General features: G+C 43.0%; 1 protein-coding gene across 2 annotated transcripts in view; it reads right to left on the minus strand.

Annotated features, from left to right (window-relative positions):
- PDE8B (phosphodiesterase 8B) overlaps positions 1-15,518 on the minus strand; it is a 53,255-nt gene extending 37,737 nt beyond the window's left edge. Inside the window, exons 1-2 of one of the 2 annotated variants that reach the window (XM_048504040.1) lie at positions 14,751-15,518; positions 1,410-1,466 (exon numbers count right to left, since the gene is read on the minus strand). In XM_048504040.1, the coding sequence (XP_048359997.1) occupies positions 1,410-1,466; positions 14,751-15,071 (378 nt within the window). In that variant the 5' untranslated portion in view covers positions 15,072-15,518. Of the gene's footprint in view, positions 1-1,409; positions 1,470-14,750 lie in introns of both variants that reach the window. The other variant, XM_048504039.1, reaches the window with a different exon arrangement.
- Between the last annotated feature and the right edge of the window lie 2,754 nt (positions 15,519-18,272).

Genomic DNA, 18,272 nt, shown 5'->3' on the forward strand with positions numbered 1-18,272 from the left:
AGGTTGTAAATCATTTTTTAATGACTAGAAAGGGAAGATATTCATCAGTTTTGTAATAAATATTAGCAATTTTCAAATTATACATCCAATCACATAGGTTGGGTAACCATCCTGTTCTGTAATTCTCAAGAATTAATAGTATTAGTCCATCATTCAGTTAATTACATTGAAATTTAGCAAAGAGAAAAAACAAACCTCCTTTTGAGTAAATATAAGCAACAAAGAAAAGGCTATTATTCAGCTACAATTCTTGCTTTGTGAAAGGTCAAACATTTCAGAGATCTATTTGTTTCATATGAATAGATTGTCCTGGTTACTTCAGTAAGATAATCTATATAGGTGAGGTTAGGAAGATCTGTGCAAAAATGTGTGAGATGTCATTTAATAAATAATGTAGGTGCAAGCAATAAAGTTACAAAAACATCTTGCCAAAACTATGAAATAAAATGTGTTACATGCTGGGCCAGCTTCTTGTTTGGGGTGGGGGGAGGGTGCTGGGGCATTGGGCAGGTGTTGGTCAGCCCAGCAGGAAGGCCCGACTTGCTCCTGGGTCAGAAGAAGGTGGGCTGGGAATTGGATAGAATGTCGCCCACCAATGGCCCTACCATTGGATTCTTCTTGGGCTAGGAAAAACATACTTAAGGGAAATATTTTTTAGTTAAGGAAAATATTTTTGGAAATGTATGATAATAATTAATGTTAACAGTTTTTAAAATATATTTAAATTGGTTTTAATCTATCCTATAGTACTATATAATAACATTATCAGGTTTATCAGATACTATATGGGGTATTTTTTAAATTTTTATTAGATTATTACAATATTATTATTACAATTATTACAATTATTACAATTATTCTATCACTCTTTAGTGTTTATAGTGGCTATCACTTATTTTTAGACCATGGTGTGCAATTTTATATGTGTAATTTCTTTTTCTTAAGACTTTTGATATAATTGTAACTGTGGTTTCAATTTTCTTTACTATTTTCTGTTCTGTTTACATCTATAAATAAAAATGCAATATATAATTAATATTTATTTATCAGTCTATATTTAAAATGCTTCTATTCCAACTTATCTCCTTGGACTCCAAATGGCAAACAATGCATCAATCAAGTAGCTAGAACATAAATAATAGTCCAATTGACAATATTAAAAAAGATTAAAATACACAATAATTTAAAAGCATTCAGACTTAAAACACACAGCATCAGCAACCTCACAGCCTAATTTGCTAGAAAAATGAATCCTCCATTAACTCAGGCATCAAGAATATTTATGCTGAGCACTTACTGGTATTTGTATCGATAGATTTGTCTATTTTACTTTAGCTGGAGGATTTTAGTAGTTATTTGAACTTTGATATTGAACTTCGTAGCTGTAGCTAAATGAAACAAAATCTTACCTGAATAGGATCTTGTGTTAGTCTCATTGGCCCAATTTGTATTTCTGTAGTTGTAGCCTGCTAAACAAAAACAGCATGTAAATGCAAGCCATATTGCCTACCAAAGTGATTAACAACCCCATTCAATGGGGAAGGAGCCTGGTTGCAGCATCACGGCTGTGGCGGCCAACCACCCCCAAGGACGCTACCGGGTGGGGTGGGGTGGGGTGGGGTGTCTTAATATGCCAAAAAGCCTACCCACTCCCAGAAAGACCCCATTGGGCCGAACAGACTCAACGCCACATTTTGGTGACATAAATATGCAGTCCCAGTCGCTGGTGCACCAGCGACAATGGCTAGGAGGCTCCTCCCCCAGCCATGCTCCTGGATTGCCCCACTGCACCAGCAGGGGCACCGGTGCAGCTTCCCATGCTGCAGGCCACCTTTGGTGAGGACTGCAGGGAGGGCAAATCCCCACTGATGGATTCAGCGCCCCCCCCCCCCCCATGGGGCTGTAAATCAAACAATGAAAACATGATTTATTTTTTAAAAATCACAAGATTAGCTTGATACTTGGAACTGGTTAATACATTATCTGGGAGCATAAGTTATTGATAAGGCAAGCACTGGAGAAGGCATCGTACAGATCACAGTACAGATCATGCCCATCCATTACCCAGTGAGGCACCGGTACAACTAGCTCACTGACTAGTCTAATATCCTTCTGGATGAACAATCCTCAATGGCGTAGCGCCAATGGGGCCTGGTGGGGCCCAGGCAGAGCAGCCAATGGCGTAGTGCCAATGGGGCCCGGGCAGAGCAGCGGAGAGGGCGTGGCTGGGCCATGGAGGGGGTGTGGCGTTCTGGGGCAGGGTGGACAGCGCCGCAGCAGCAGCGCAGGGTGCACATGTGCCCCGGGCGCAATTCCCCCTTGCTCCATTTCTGACAATCCTATCAATCTTTCTTTAGCTGTCTCCTAAGTCTCTTCCTGTTCCAAGGTTTCTTTACGCTGAAGATTATTTCCATCTATTGAGAGTCTACCTTATGCCTTTAACTGGGGAGTGGGACTTGCCTGCAAAGGTCCACAAAAACAACACAATATGAAGAAAAACTAAGGAGAAGGCTTACCAGCTGCAGGGGCAGGCCAGCAGGCAGAGGTTGGAAATAGCCAACAGGACAATGCCTTATGTGCCGTAATGAGCCAGCAGCCCCCAAATTAAGAAAGTTACACCAGTATAATAAAACCTTTGTACCAACAGGAAACATCTGCCACCATAAACCAAACTCTAGTAGCTTTCCACTCACCTAAAGAGTAAAAATGTGAATGATAAATAAGGAATGGGCCTTAGATGGAATCCTATGATTGCTTGAAATTTTTCCTACCCTTGACAATAGCGTAATTTTATTCTTACAAAAGAGATGGCATATGCAATACTCTTCAATTAGTGTCAGTGGAGGATTCAAGATGACCTCCCTCTTCCTCATAATCAAAGTCACAGCAGTAGTCCAAGGAACTCTGAAATTAATCATAACACCCCACCAGGCTCCTAGCCCAGCTAGAAAGATAATTCTAATATATCAAGATGTGTTACACGGACTTAATCACTCTAACACCATGCCTCTAGAAACACGAAGCTTTGGTAATGGGCATTTTGTACAGAATTAATGCCGACACCCAGAATCTAGGGAGACAAAAGGAAATGGCAAGCTGATAAACAACAGAATTTAAAATTTAGTATGGAATTTAAAGCTATACTTTAATGATCTTGCATTACAAAATTTTGTTCAACTTATATTCTTTAAAATGATACCCTATTTCCAGTGCTCTTTTTTAAAAATGAAATTGATCACATAAAATATCTTTGCTGGGGAAAGTGAGAAAAAGAAAGCCAATGCTGTTTTAATGTTTAATGTTTCAAACAGAGGCTTGTCCATATATATTGGTAGTTCACAAATGATAAGATAGTATAAAGGACCACTGAACACAGGCCGATTATGCACAAGATGTCTGCAGCGTGGTGAGGGCAAATATCCATGGTGAAAAGATTTCTTGTATGCATGTATTTTCTCAAGCCCCGCTTTCATTTTCCATTCTTTCTGTGGCAAGTGAGACCACTTCTAGTGCGACTTTTAATTTGCTTCACTACCAGACCGGGCAGATTTGCCAATGAGTACAGCTTTGTCCTGGACATTTCCCCCTCACCCTGTGAACTGTCTGGAGTAGGTGAGTGTGGGCAAACATTGGGGTAGAGAGCCAGCATGGTGTAGTTCTTAACAGGTGGATTCTAATCTGGAGAACCGGGTTTGATTCTCCACTCCTCCACCTGAGTGGCTGAGGCTTATCTGGTGAACCAGATGGTTTTCTGCACTCCTACATTCCTGCTGGGTGATCTTGGGCTTGTCACAGTTTTTCAGAACTCTCTCAGGCCCACCTACCTCACAAGATGTCTGTTGTGGGGAGAGAAAGGGAAAGGAGCTTGTAAGCCACCTTGAGTTTCCTTACAGGAGAGAAAGGTGGGATATAAATATAAGCTCTCCTCCTCCTCCTCCTCTAAAGCGGGGTTGGGGGGTGGGGTTTGAAAATGTTCTTGAAATGCTGTAAGCAATTTGTGCAGAAAAGGTCACTATCTTCTTTGCTCATTTTTAAGATCCGTATCTTGCTGTTCCCCCAAGAAGTTTAGAGTAGCTATGGTTCCCAGGTGAACTCCCACGCACACACTCCTCTGAGCCAGATCCTCTTACTGTGTTAACTGCTGAACTGTATCATGTATCTTTGCATGATCCTGTGACTGTAAGGGTTGATGGGTGTTTTTTGCTCCTGATTTTACCAGGACTGATTCTGGGAAATATCCAGGAGTTTGTTTGTTTCTTTGTTGTTAAGTTGTAACAAGACAGTTTGTAGCAGTACAGGCATTGTGTGTATGTGTGTGGGTTTTTTTTTTTAAAAAAAAAGATCTCTAAGGAAGAACGTGATTGTACTTTTAAGTTAAGTGCCATCCAATTGCATCTGTTTTATGGCAACCCAGTAGGGTTTTCCAGGCAACAGACTACAGCAGTGGTTTACCATTGACATCCCCAGCATCAGGACCCTAGTATTCCTTGACGATCTCCCATCTAATTATTATTATAAGTATTTCTTGATGATCTCCTGTCTAATTATTAACCGGTGCCAATCCTACTTAGCTTCTGAGATCTTACAAGATCAGACTGGCCTTGACCATCCAGGCATGCCTCTCTTATTCAGCAAAAAAAAACTGATTCATAGAAGCATGCTTACAATATAAGCTAATTGGACACAGTGAACAACTTTGTAAATGGTTCTTCATAAATCTTACAAGGTTCAGGATCTTAAGACATTTACTTCTCCTTCCTCTAAAGACAACAAAATATCACAGGGATGGCTCATGTGGGCACAACTTTGGCTATGATTTTTTCCAGATGACCAGTTTTATGTGCAGTAATTGCCTTCTTGTTATATATTTATAGCCAGTTTCACACAGCTTCCTTCAAGACTGCAATCAACAGGGCAGTGAACATACTACATTTTGTGCCTAAGTTCTTGTCCAGAGAGTGTTTGTAATATCAAGTGTACCACAGGCACATATGATGCCTTTTTTTAAACTTCTGAATATTTAAGGGCAGAACTGAAGTGTATTTAGACGTTAATCTACCTGAATCTCATTGAAAGAAGGCCATGGGCAAGACCTGATTTTGATTATAGACATCACTGAGAAGCATAGAATCACCCCCTGCAGACTCATCCAATTTTTTTGTCAACCAAGCACACTTTCTGTGTAGGAGCTCAGTTACTGGTGGATGGAGACTCTTTCAGTATTAAAAATGGTCCCTCTGCCTCCAGTTTCTATGCAACTGGGACAGATTTTTAACACACAGGTTAAACTATATGTGTAGTTTAACCCTAGAAGCTTCTACCTTAAAAATAAATTCTCTTGAATCTTTGCGTAACCCAGACTGTGCACACAGAAGCAGATTCTGAGAACTTCTTATGAAGAAGACATAGGAATTCTTCCTTCAAGATTACCAGAGGTCATGAAAGCTACATAGTGGTAAATAGTGACTCACCACTGAAGATGATGGGAAGACATTCAACCACACTACATTTTTTTAATCCCAGCTATAGCAGCAATAAAGTTCCCCTGTCAGAAAGACGAGCCTCATCCAGCTCTATTTGTAAGTACTAAAGCAAACCAAAGACTCACAAAGATATCAGTATGGTTGTATATTCCTCTGCCACAGAACTAAACGTGCCGGACCTTCTTTTTGTAGAATGCTCTGCTTACCTAGTCCTAGTCTGGGTTCTAGTGCCTACCTAGCCCTGCAGTTTGCAAATATATTGGTGATAGTAATTAAATGAACTATAAATGCTCTGGTATCAACCTGCCATGTTCAATAATGAGCAAAATGATAGTTTAGACAAATGCAGCACGTAAAAATAAATGATAATTCTCATATTCATTCAGAACAATATTCTCATGCGGAAGCATACAATTTTCTCAACTGCTGGACCTCAACAAACCATACTAACATATTTTTCTGAGACAAAGTATAGTCTGCTATTAAATGAAAAAAAATCTAGGCTTTTTTCTCTTAACATTTGTGCGACTTTGTGTTGTTCCCTACCTGTGCTGAAGTATGCATCTCCATATATTAAAAGCCTGTCTAAAATACAAAGGAATTTAGAATGTGAGGAACATCTAGACTAAATTGCAAGCAATTTAAGGCAAAAAACTGAAATAGAAAGCCAGTATTTGTAAGAGAGCTCTAATGATGTGCTCTTTTTTTCATAGCTGACATGAAGTGATAGAAAAAAGAACACAGAATTGTATTGAGGGCTATTAAATTCAAGGAGGAGGTAGAACTTACTAGAAATGCATTATAATATTATCTAGACATCTCAGGGTGAAAAATTACCAGCATTATTGGGATGTATTGTCCTTTTTAAGGGTAAAAAAAAATCCATACCAGTCATGATATGCTGGCTAAACAGTAAGGTATTCTCCAAAAAGCTATACTGGGGGGTTACAGGTACAGAAAGAAAACTCTACACTTTTGCATGCCAGTTAATTTAATGCTTATAAATTCAGATCTGCCCATTGTCTGTAAGTGTATTTGAATTTATATAAATTGGCTAAGTTAAAATTTTAAGATAAATATACATTTTTCAGAATAGAAAACTCTGTGGCACCCAACGTGAAAGATCCTGCACCCTGTCAAGCCATGCTAACTAAACCTGACTGTTGTCACAATTAGGGATGAACTGGGGGCATTCCTGAGGGTGAAGCTGACTTTAATTAGCTTCCCCAGGCTTTTGAGTTCAGAATGCTCTGGCACTTGCCTTGGACTTATGCCGCCCAAAAGGGCGACGTAACTCCATTTAACCCTGTGGAGGGCTTTCAGGCAGCTGGGGATTCTGTTTTGTTCTGCCTTCCTGCACCACCTAGAAGCTCTCTAGAAACAGCATGGCTGTAGAGCTGTCCCTGTCTGTCGAAGCCTTCAGACTGTGCTACCCATCTCTTAGGGCACCTTTGTTTACCTCCAGGACTTCAATATCTTTCCACAGCATTGCTGTGCATATGCTTGCTATTACTAAAATGTAGTGAAAGCTGACCATAAAAGGGAGAGAAAGAAGCAAATGGACACCTCTCCATTGTACATTGTACACAGAATTGAACATAGAAGGCAAACTGTAAAAGTAAATTATCTAATAACCTACAGAAAGAAATTAATATTGTCAGTAATGCAAGAGGAGGTATGGATACTATCACTGGTCAATTCTTTTAAAAGGTAAAGGTAGTCAGTCCTCTGTGGGCGCAATAGGTCATTACTGTTCATGGAATGACATCACATCACAATGTTTACTAGGCAGACTATGTTTACAGGTGGTTTCCATTGCCTTCCCCAATAGTCTACACTTTACCCCAGCAATATGAGTACATATTTTATTGAACCTTGGAAGGATGGACGGCTGAGTCAACCTTGATCCGGCTACCTGAAACTGACTTCCATCATGAGCAAAGCTTTGACTGCAATACTGCAGCTGACCCCTCTGTGCCATGAGACTCAGACAGTTCTTTTTACACCCTGTAACCACTGTATTATTTGAAGTGTATTATTTGAAGTGACTTTATGCTTTTGACTGTGGAAATTATTTTAGAGATATATCGAATTAATACAAAACATTCCTTCATTGATGATGGATTCTAAGTTAAGCTTGAAAGAGGCAAAAGAGAGTGATGCCCTCTTTCCCTTTATCCTTTGCTCCTGTAATTGAGCTCTTGTGTGTTACGATCAAAATAAAATTAAAACTACACCAGGGGATTTGGATTTGATCTCCAAGAGTTATGTTTACTATGGTTTGGATACAAAAAACAATGGAAGGAATTTCACTCATGCAGAAGTGCTTTTCCATCCCCTTCTTACTGTAGCTCCTTGCATTTCCCAGAAAGCCAGCTGAGTGGCTTGAAGGACTCTGAAATGGTGAGCAATAATCACAGAGGATGCATCTAGGGAGAGGTGTTACAGAAACTGGATAGTCCCTGTTGTATAAACAAAAGAGTCTTCTACTCAAAGCATTTATCAGAATCATATTCAAACTTCATCACATGGCCATAATTAACACGGATCAACACAGTCAACCCCCAGTCTATATGTAACCTAAGGACAAATAAAACTAATTAGCAATTAATATTTCAGATACTATTAAAGCAGTAGGTTATTTCCATGTGGAACTACTAGACCATGCAACCAGCTAAGGATAAAGCTTCAAAAATAGCAGATCACATTTAGTTACATCGTGAGAGGCATCAAGACAAATCTCGCTAAATGGATCAAACAGAAACTTCCTTAGTTTGTACAAAATCCCACAATTAAAAGGAGAGGCCGGCACTATAATAAAATACTAAAGAGCAAAGAGGTTTACATGGGAACCATATATGCCAATCTCCAGGAAGAGCCCAGAGATCCCTACAGTTGACTACAGAGAACAATTTCCATGGAGAAAATGGCTGCTTTGGAGTCTAGACTCTGCAGTATTATACTTGACAGAGGTTCTCCCCTCTCCAAACTCTGTCTTCTCTAAGTTCAACTCCCAAATCTCCAGGAATTTCCCAACCCAAATCTGGAAACTGAGGCCCCTTCCGCACATGCAAAATAATGCGTTTTCAAACCACTTTCACAACTGTTTGCAAGTGGATTTTGCTATTCCGCACAGCTTCAAAGAGCACTGAAAGCAGTTTGAAAGTGGATTATTCTGCATGTGCGGAATGAGCCTGTCTTATTTAAAGTTAGGTAGACCCCTAAAAGCACTGGCTGGATTCAGAGGTGATTTCACTGACAAATGGGATTTCAATCAGTAGCCTCTCCCATCCCAATGCAGCCTGAAATGTTCCCCAAAATGCTGTTTCTGGGGGACAGGAACAGCATACAGGGAGGGCTGGGGATCTGCAGAAGAAGGGAGAAGGTAGCGAAAATCCCTTCCCCTTCCATCAGCAAAGGTCTGCCACTGGATCCAACATCTTCTTCTGCTTATGTTTCTCCTCTATGATGAAGTGAATCTGCAAGCATTGTTATTAAAATTTTATGAAGACTTTTCAAAGAGAGATGCTAATTACTATCTTGTAAATTGCATTTTCTATGCTACTTATGTCAGATGTATATGAATGATCAGTTTCTGAAATCCTGTTTATGATTTTAAAAATCTTGTAGTTTACAAGCAAAAAAAGAAAACTCGGACAAAACTGCTTCCTTGGTCTTGGACAAAACTGCTTCCTCAGAACCTGCTATGCATATCTAATACAAATATAAATATTTTAGTACAGTTTCTGATATTTTTATTGACACCATTAAAAATGTTTTTTTTCAGGTAATTCCCAAAGTAGCACTGAAAGGAACACTCATAACCCAAGTAATGGATTTCGAAGTGAGGATAGCACACTTGTTGTCAAGGAAAGTTTCTGGAAGAAAGCAAGGTTACTTAGGAAAAACTGCAGTGATTAATTGTACATAGCAGAATACACAGAGCAAGCAACTTTAATGGCAAAAAGGAAACATAGAAGTAAATGTATTGGTGGGTGCACTTAAGTGAACCTGTTCCTGACCTACTGCTCTGTAAAGGAATTAAATCAGACCAAAATTATTTCCAGAGCAAGTTGGGGGAAAAGGGGTGGAGAAAAGTGCACAGGGGGCAGTGAGGCATTCCACTCGCATATCTCTGAGATACAGCAGCAGAACACCCCAGCGGTGCAGCGCTTTGGCCAGGATCAATCTTGATCCTCCTTGATCTCAGATTGCAAATGCCTTAGCAGACCAGGTGCTCAGGAGCAGCAGCAGCAGAAGGCCATTGCTTTCACATCCTGCATGTGAGCTCCCAAAGGCACCTGGTGGACCATTGCGAGAAGCAGAATGCTGGACTAGATGGACTCTGGTCTGATCCAGCAGACTAGTTCTTATGTTCTTATGTTCTTATGTTCTTAGGTGCCAGCATGGCAATCTGGTGGGGAAAGGGATGAACCCAGAACTTCTGAACCTACCCCAGCCCAGAAATACCTCCCCACCCCCCACAAAAACTGGCAAAAAGTTATGCCATCAAAAATCATAGCATAGGCCACAGGTGCTCATACAACATGACAGGCTAAGCCCCCCAACCCGGTGCAGTCCACCCAAAAGCCCAGGCGGAGAACAGGATGACAATTACAGTGGCAGCCAACCCCATCTCTCATCACAGCCCCCTAGCACTACACCAATCCCAGCCAGGACAGCCCACAGTTTGGTAGGCAGGGGGCATGGTATGGTACTTTGTCTCAGAGGCCTCTTCCATGTACATTTAGAGTGGACAGCACTATACTCTGGTAGCAGGAGCAGCCAGAAATGACACTTAGCACCACTGAGGTAACGCTTAGCTATAATACCTGGCCCTGGGGAGAGAACCAAGTCCATGCCATGCAGCTAATGTGCCTCATTTTAGAACCCTCACATGTACTCCACCCCTGAAGGATCAACCATGATTGGGTAACCATGGTAAGGGTAACCATGCTCACCATGCCCCTGCTCAACATGATTGACAGGTGAGCAGGGGCAGCAGTAATCCAGCTGCTCCATCCTAAAAATCTGTACCTATCTCCCTTGTCTTCTTTGCATAAGCCTGGGTGCCACCTCAACAATGCTGGCTCCCACACTCCAAGGTATTGGGACAACCAAGCCAGATCCATCCAGCACTATGCCCTATGCCAGGGGTGGTGGCAGCCCCACACTGGGCTGTTAGCACACTCTTTTGCCAGAGCAACCCCCAGATGTGGGATAGGGCACAATTGTGGTTTGGGGTGCCTGGAAGGTCCCCTGCTGTGCTCTGTGGATCAGCTGCAAAGGCCTTGTAGGTTTGGGGCCCTATGAAGCAGCAACAGCAGATGGCAGTCGCAGAGCACTTTGTCATGGGATCAGGAAGTGTCATTTGGATGGCGACAGAATGCACCTCAGGGGAGTTCCCTGGCAAATGGAGTATAGATGCTGCAGGGGCCCCATGTGCATTGTTGTGGCCAGCATGATGTCATCTGTGCTGTCTGCCATAGCTGCACATGTTTGTATTTAGCATCTGTGCAGGTGGTGACTCAACAGAGAGTTTTGAGAACATGACTGGTGCCGTTTCTGCTAGTTTGCTCACTTGTTCCAGCCTCGCCCCTGAATACCCTTCCGCCCATCAAGACCACCTGACTCGCATGAATGCAGTGCTAGAAACAGCTCAGGTTATCTCTCTATGAGCCCCGGGAGCAGTTTGCAGCAGCCCAGGCTGAAGGATTTTGAAACCAGTTCAATGGACCTCTTCATGATTTGCAGTTCAGTAAAGACTGGAGTGATCTACAACTCTACAACTGCCATCTCCAGAATTGTCCCCAGATGCCATTTTTCCCCCCATACACCTCTGCTTTTCTCCAATGAGCTATTGGGGAGGTGACAGGAATTCCTTCTGTGAATGTGTTATATGTTCTCCAATTACTTATAACCCCAGCATGGTGTAGTCAGTGGTGGGATTCAGCAGGTTCACACTACTTTGGCAGAACCAATTGTTAAAATGGTGCTTGTAAACAACCAGTTGTTAAACTATTTGAATCCCACCCCTGGGTGTAGCGGTTAAGAGTGATGGACTCTGGAGGACCACAGCTGATTCCCCACTCTTCCACATGAGCGAAGATTCTAATTTGGTGAACTGGATTTATTTCCCCACTCCTACACATGAAGTCTTCTGGATGACCTTGAGCTAGTCACAGTTTTCTCAGAACTCTCTCAGACCTCAATAAGTATCTGTTGTGAAAGAGGAAGGAAAGGAGTTTGTAAGCCACTTTGAGACTCCTTACAGGAGAGAAACATGAGGTATAAAAACCAACTCTTCTTCTTCTTTGGAAGAGTCGCTCCTTAAGGCATTATTCCCAACACACACACCCCATCCCCTAGGACTTGAATCCTGGTGCAGCAGTTTCCTCCCCCAAATAGACTTTGAAGTGTCTGGGTTATATGTTTAAAGTGGCCATAGGTTTTTCCTCTGTGTCTATCTATCACAAGGTTATGTGATTGCAGTAGGGGGTTCAAATTTCTATCTGCAGTGCTGCCAGGAATGTGGTAGTTACAGGATTCCTGCAGGGAGGACCATAGTCCTTTCTGTTTCCTTTGTTCTCTTCCTTGTTGAGCTGTTTGTGTAGGTGTGGAGAGGGCACAGTCAGGTAGGTGTGCCAGCATCAGCATTTTTGGGCTGCATGTTTCCATATATGGTTGAGGTGGAAGTGTCATCAACATGCTACTCCACAATTGGTAGGTGTCAGCAGTGTTGCTATGGATTCCAGAACAGCTGTTATGCTTACAGCTCCCTGGGTTGGGTCTCTGGAATTCCTTTTCTCTTCAGGGAAAGCACAGCATAACGACTTGCTATACCAGCATTGCTCTGATATCAATGACAAACCAGTTTAGGATTTCTCTGGATTCAATATGATAGTATAGTTTCATAAAGCACTAATTGAACAGAGGACAATGTTACTATAAACATATTTCCATATTTACATCAGATCAGGTGCTTTGTGTCCTATTTATAATGTCACTATTTATTAGAATATTTCCCCCCAGTCAAGAAATGTATACATATGAAACATGTTGCATTCTTATAATGTTTTTGAAGTTCGTTTGGTTTATTTTGTTTTAAATCTGTTTAATTGCTGTTTACTGAATATCTTCAAGATTTATAATTTATAGGTTGTGCTTTGGTGTTTATTTTTGTTTTCACTACTCTGTGATATCTAGGGTTGAATCCAGGTAGTCTATTTGGGGGGGGGGGGGAGACAATGGTTTTTCTGTGCCATTGGGACACAAGGAAGGCCTCATAAGCTCTGACATGAAGCTCATTGGAAGCCCCTCGGCAAGTCACCATCTCTCAGCCTAACCAAGTACACAGAACAGATGTGAGGATAAAAGAAAGGAACAGAAGCAATGCATGCCACCCTCAGAAGGAAAGTCAGGATAGAAATGAATAGGTAATGAACAGCTGTGAATTTAATGTATTGTCGAAGGCTTTCATGGTCGAATCGATTAGTACTGTAGATTTCTGGTTGTATGGTTAGAATTCTAGTAGTATTTTTTTCTGATAGCTAGATCTGTGGCTGGCATCTCTCTGAAGATGCCAGCCACAGATGCAGGCGAAACGTCAGAAGAGAATGCTGCTAGAACACAGCCATACAGCCCGGAAACCACACAGTATCCCAGCTGTGAATTTACTTGTAGCATTCTTAAAGGAGCCAAAGAACATTGTAGCATTCTTAAAGGAGCCAAAGAACATAAATAAATACACCGCCCAGAGCCCTTCGGGGATTGGGCAGTCTACAAATCCAAATAATAAATAATAATAATAAACATCCCTGTTGTCAGCCTGAGAAGGACCATCAGTCTGATGCAATTACCTTTAGCCTCTGCATAGAACGTGTGAGTGGAGGGTGGCATTTTCATAAGGCATTCCTGCATCTTATAATTTCTTTTCAAACAACTAATTACTGCCTTCCCTTAATTTGCGCCACAGGGCTGATTGAAAAAGAAACAACTGTATCATATGGTCCAACCTGCATTGGAAAAATAATAAGTTGTTCCATGATAGCCTTACTTTATCAGGCATATGGCTCTAAACATCTGTCTAATTAATGGTTTCATACTGATAGATAGCACTGTAAGTTAAGCAAATAAGCACAATTGTCTCCTGAACTATTGGTGGCACCACCAGTTTGTCCTTTCTGCTCACTCACGCCATATGGCAAAAGACCATTTTGGCAAAAGATCATATCTACGCTCTAATCACTATGGCATAGTGGCTTCCATAATAGACACTATGCCATCAACATTCATTCATGAAAATGCTTCAATTAGTTCATGCTTTTGTTCTTTTGGAATGCAACTTTACAATAACAGTATTTTTCTCACCACAACTTGGAAATCTATATTCAAGGACAATAGGCCTATCTAAGGCACATTCTCAAGACTGAACTGACTGGAGAGATTATATACAGTATAGTGATACCTCGAGGACCCTGAGCTGCCTCCTATATACAGGGTTGGCAGCAAACTGAGCTGTTGCTGTTTGCAAACGTACGTGAGTGTGGTGACCGATGTGCATGTACCAGAGCCTGGCCAGAGTAGGCGGGACCCGAAGCAGGAGTGAGTCACAGGGTGCCATGGCAACAGTTCCTTTCAGCTGCATCCCATGTGCATCTGCAGCAGCATCTCTGTTCAAAACTGGTCAAAGCTTTTTTTCAGCTGCACACTCCATCCCCCATTCACTTCTGTGGAGCATAGCAAGCTTTGCCAAGCACAACAGCACCATATGGGAGACAAAACATTCAGAGGGGTATTGGTGTTGCCTTTCCCCTCCTCTCTCACCCCTTGCTGCTCATCTCCTGGGAGCCAGACGAAGAGGCAGCAGCCCCCCCCCCCCCGCCTTTCCCACATTCTCCTTCATTGCCCTCTCCACCTTAATAAGCCTCCAAGGCTACCTTGGGGGGGGGGAGGACCTTTGAAGGAGCTGTCACACTTGGACCTCTTCAGGAAAAATAGTGAGGAGGTGGGGTAGATTGACCCAAATGGCTGGGAGGTATTTCCTAAGGGTCGCCTTGAGGGTCCAGTGAATGGGTTCAACTGGAGGGTCTTCTTCAAAGGACTACCCTTGGTTAAGACCTGACCTAAGGTACGCCCCTTGAGGACCACAGGTGAGGATCCCAATGAAGGGATCCTCTTGAGACGAGGAGAAGGAAGACCCCCCCACCCCTCTTCAGAGGCCACCCCGCCTTTGCCAGGGGAAACTGCGCGCCGTCCCGGCTTTACCTTGATGCTGGTCTGGCTGGTCTGGGTCTCCGCCTCGACGCCGCAGCAGTGGCGCCCCACGCTCCTGCTGCCCCCTCGGCCGGCGGGCTGCCTACGCTGATGCCCCGGGCAGGTGGGCTGCTGCTGCGGCTGGCGGCTCTGGTAGGCGAGCACCGAAGGGATGGCGTCGGCCGCGTCGGTCTTGACGAAGAGGCCGTGCAAGGTGGCGGCGGTGCCCTGCGAGACGGTGGTGGCGGTCTGGTGGGGCGAGTTGGACTCGTCCGAGTCCCGGCAGTAAATCACGCCGCTCTGCGAGACGTGGATGCTGGGAGCGCAGCCCATCCCTCCGCCGCGCCGCCCGCCCGCGCCTCCCCTGGAGCCGAGCGCGGCCGCCGGGCAGCGGGGCCACCAGCGCTGCCCTTGAGGACAGACGGGCGCCCGTGCCAGCCTAAGGGGCCGCCCCGCGCCCTGCGCCGCCGCCGCCGCCGAGCATCGCCTGGCTGTCAGTCAGCAGGAGCTCCTCCACGCGCGCGCCGGGACGCCGGCCTCCTGCTGCTGCGGCGGGATCCCCGGGCGGGGAGCTCGAGCTCCATCAGGGCATTTTGGGCACGGCGGCGGGAGGAGGAACCCGGAAGGTTCCTCGGGGGACCTTGGCTCCTTGCCCCCTGCTTGTGCAGCCGCCTCGCGCTTCAGAGATGATCTCCCCCCATCCTCTCCTCAACCCAGCCTCGCTGAGATCCTTAAAGCAATGGCTGACTTTCCCATCAATCTCCGAATTGTTTTATTTTGGGCCTCCTCCTCTCCCCAGTCAGTCCCCCAACATACTGACTTCAGCCGCCGTTTTAGACTGCGTGGGGGCAGTTTCCTCTGGGGCAACTTTGAAAAACTGTGACTCATGTTATGTGAGGGAAATCCCCACCCCCGGGACAACATTACACCATCTTTGTACCACCCACGACATGCAAAAACGAATGGCACAGAATGTCTTCAGGATTCGTCAGTTGGTTCTGAATGACTGTAGAAACCCATTGAGTTTCCCAGGGGCTGTCCCCACCCCCACCCCATTGGAACTGGTCCTAATACCTATACATACAGAGAATTGCACCAGGGAACCTCCTGCCTACTTGACCCAGCAGGGAGCCACCTGTGCCTGTAGTAGGATTGTGACTGTGGTCCACCATAGGCAAGGGTGATGCCGGAGATGCTCCATAATGGCTGCATTCCCATTTTTCAGCCTAAATTTACTTTCCTGTTTACATTTGTTGCTGTTAGTGTTTACTGGCTAGCATGAGCAATTGCTACCTATCTTCTAAATGTATACAGGGTCAACATACTGCCCCTTCTATTTTCTCTGTTCTAAATCTTGTTCATTCTTTCAATGCTTGTGAGATTTGGTTTCTAAATGTATTATTGTCTTTAAATTAAATTATTTATGTGTTCCTTCTCTACTTCTAAATCTTCTGGAGATGGCAAATCATTCTGATACCTCGCCTGTATTCCCACAGACTTGTCAACAAAGAATTTAAACTGATTGTTGTACTCTAAATGTGATCTTTCCAGGACTGGGTTATGATTTTCAAGTACTGAGCAATAATTGTATTTACACTGTTAATACAAACTAAAATGGCCTTGGTCTTATGAGCTATTTTACTGTATCGTGTTCAATTTTTACATCGCCTAATTTTTTCCCCAGAAAGCCTGCAAACATGCCTATTATGTTTGTGTGTCTGAACCTTCTTTATTAATGCATTTATTAGGAACACATAGTACTTATTTAGCACTTAGATAAAAGTGCTTTTGCAATGTGTGTAAAATAGTAAAGAGAATGTCTCTGTTGTACAAAATTAAGCAAAAGGAACAATGATAGAAGATACTTGATGATATTGTCAGATAATGCCCTCAGGTTTTCTGTAATCATTGCTGAAAAAACGAGGCTATACATCTGAATATGCATTTAAGTTATCTGTTCTAGATTTTTGATCTCGCAAATGCCTCTTCAAATTTGATGGTAAGGAACAGACTCAATTGAGCTATTTACTGGATAAAATTCAGTTATTTACTGGATAAAGTTATTAATGAATTACAAAGAAAATTTTACATTGTTCACTGGCCCGGCTTCAGGCATGCAAAAGAAAAATCTGGGACGGCCTTTCTTCAAACAGTGGTTTCAGAGAAATACAGACTTGTTCGTCCTTCCTTTCAAGCAAACATTTCCAAAACCAGTTTCTCCTGATTAAAACAGTAAAGTAAAAATTGAAGCAGTTAAACTAAACTCAGCAGCAGAACAGTCTCTGCATAAAAAGCAGATAACCTTTGAAAGTTCCGTAAAAACATGAGAAAATAAAACATTTTTTCCTGTTGTCTAAAATAATTAAAATATGCTAGGTGGACACATGGAGGGAGAGTGAGTATTCAAGATCATACATAATGCCTTCCACCTTCAAATTCACCTAAATATTTCCATAAGTAGGACTGCATGCATGTTCCAGGGGCTGCAATGCTGATAACTGTGTTGCAAGAGAAAACTCCCAGAAGATGAGTCATTGTTCTCCCAAGCACAGAACACTACAGCTATGCAGATAGACATGACTGGAGTGGAACAAAAAGTTTGCCATCTAATAATTTATGTCACATCAAAGGACAGAGACTGGGAAAGCCAAAAGGCTATATTGTCTTAGGAAGAAAGGAATAATCTCAAGAGGGGACAGACCCGGCCTCCACCCCAGAAACCACAGCATCTGGCTCTATGTTGTTGGACTCTTCAAGCCATGAAGGGCTAACTCCATCTTGACCATGTGTCAAGGGACAAAGAAGAGAAACACTTAAGCCCACAGAACAGAGGTAATAGAGGACTTTCAAACTGTTGTAACTTGAAGAGAATAACCTGTCCTAGCAACAACATCACGGAGGTACTGGTTGTGGTGGGTTTTCCTGGTTGTGTAGCCGTGGTCTGGTGGATCTTGTTCCTGAGGTACGTTTAGAGCTAGGGTTTAGAAAACTGCATATTTTTACCTTTAGTTTGTAAGGTTGTTCAGCCTGATGCTTGTACTGATTGTGTTTGCACTTTTTGTTTATTAAACTTTCTTATACTTTAAAAGCCTGATCTCTGTGCCTATACCTTGCCTGATTCAGTCAGGGTTCTCAAAGGTGAGGAGCCATAAGTGAGCATGGCATTCTGAAAGGGCAAAATTGCAGAAGTGTGATAGATTGTTCCTGTGCTAGAATGAGCAAAGTGGGAGATAAGACAGCTAGATGTATCCTTTGAACATCAACACTGTACAGATCCTTCCACAGAAGATACTCTTGTAGATTTGTTGGTAATAGCAGTTATGACCCAGAGAGATAAGTAGAAAACTGGGAGTATGGGGAGAAGCCAAGGTAATGGCGTTGCAGGTAGAGAACGGGAATAGCAAGGGACCTCTAGTAATTCCGAGAGCCCAAAGGAATGGGGCTTGTAAGCCCATTTTCTCACAGACATAATACTAATATGGTAGGCCAATAACAACAAAAAGAAGGAAAACCTCATTGCCTACCACTTCAGTT

Source organism: Sphaerodactylus townsendi, linkage group LG07 (assembly GCF_021028975.2).
Source record: "Sphaerodactylus townsendi isolate TG3544 linkage group LG07, MPM_Stown_v2.3, whole genome shotgun sequence".
NCBI lineage: Eukaryota > Metazoa > Chordata > Lepidosauria > Squamata > Sphaerodactylidae > Sphaerodactylus > Sphaerodactylus townsendi.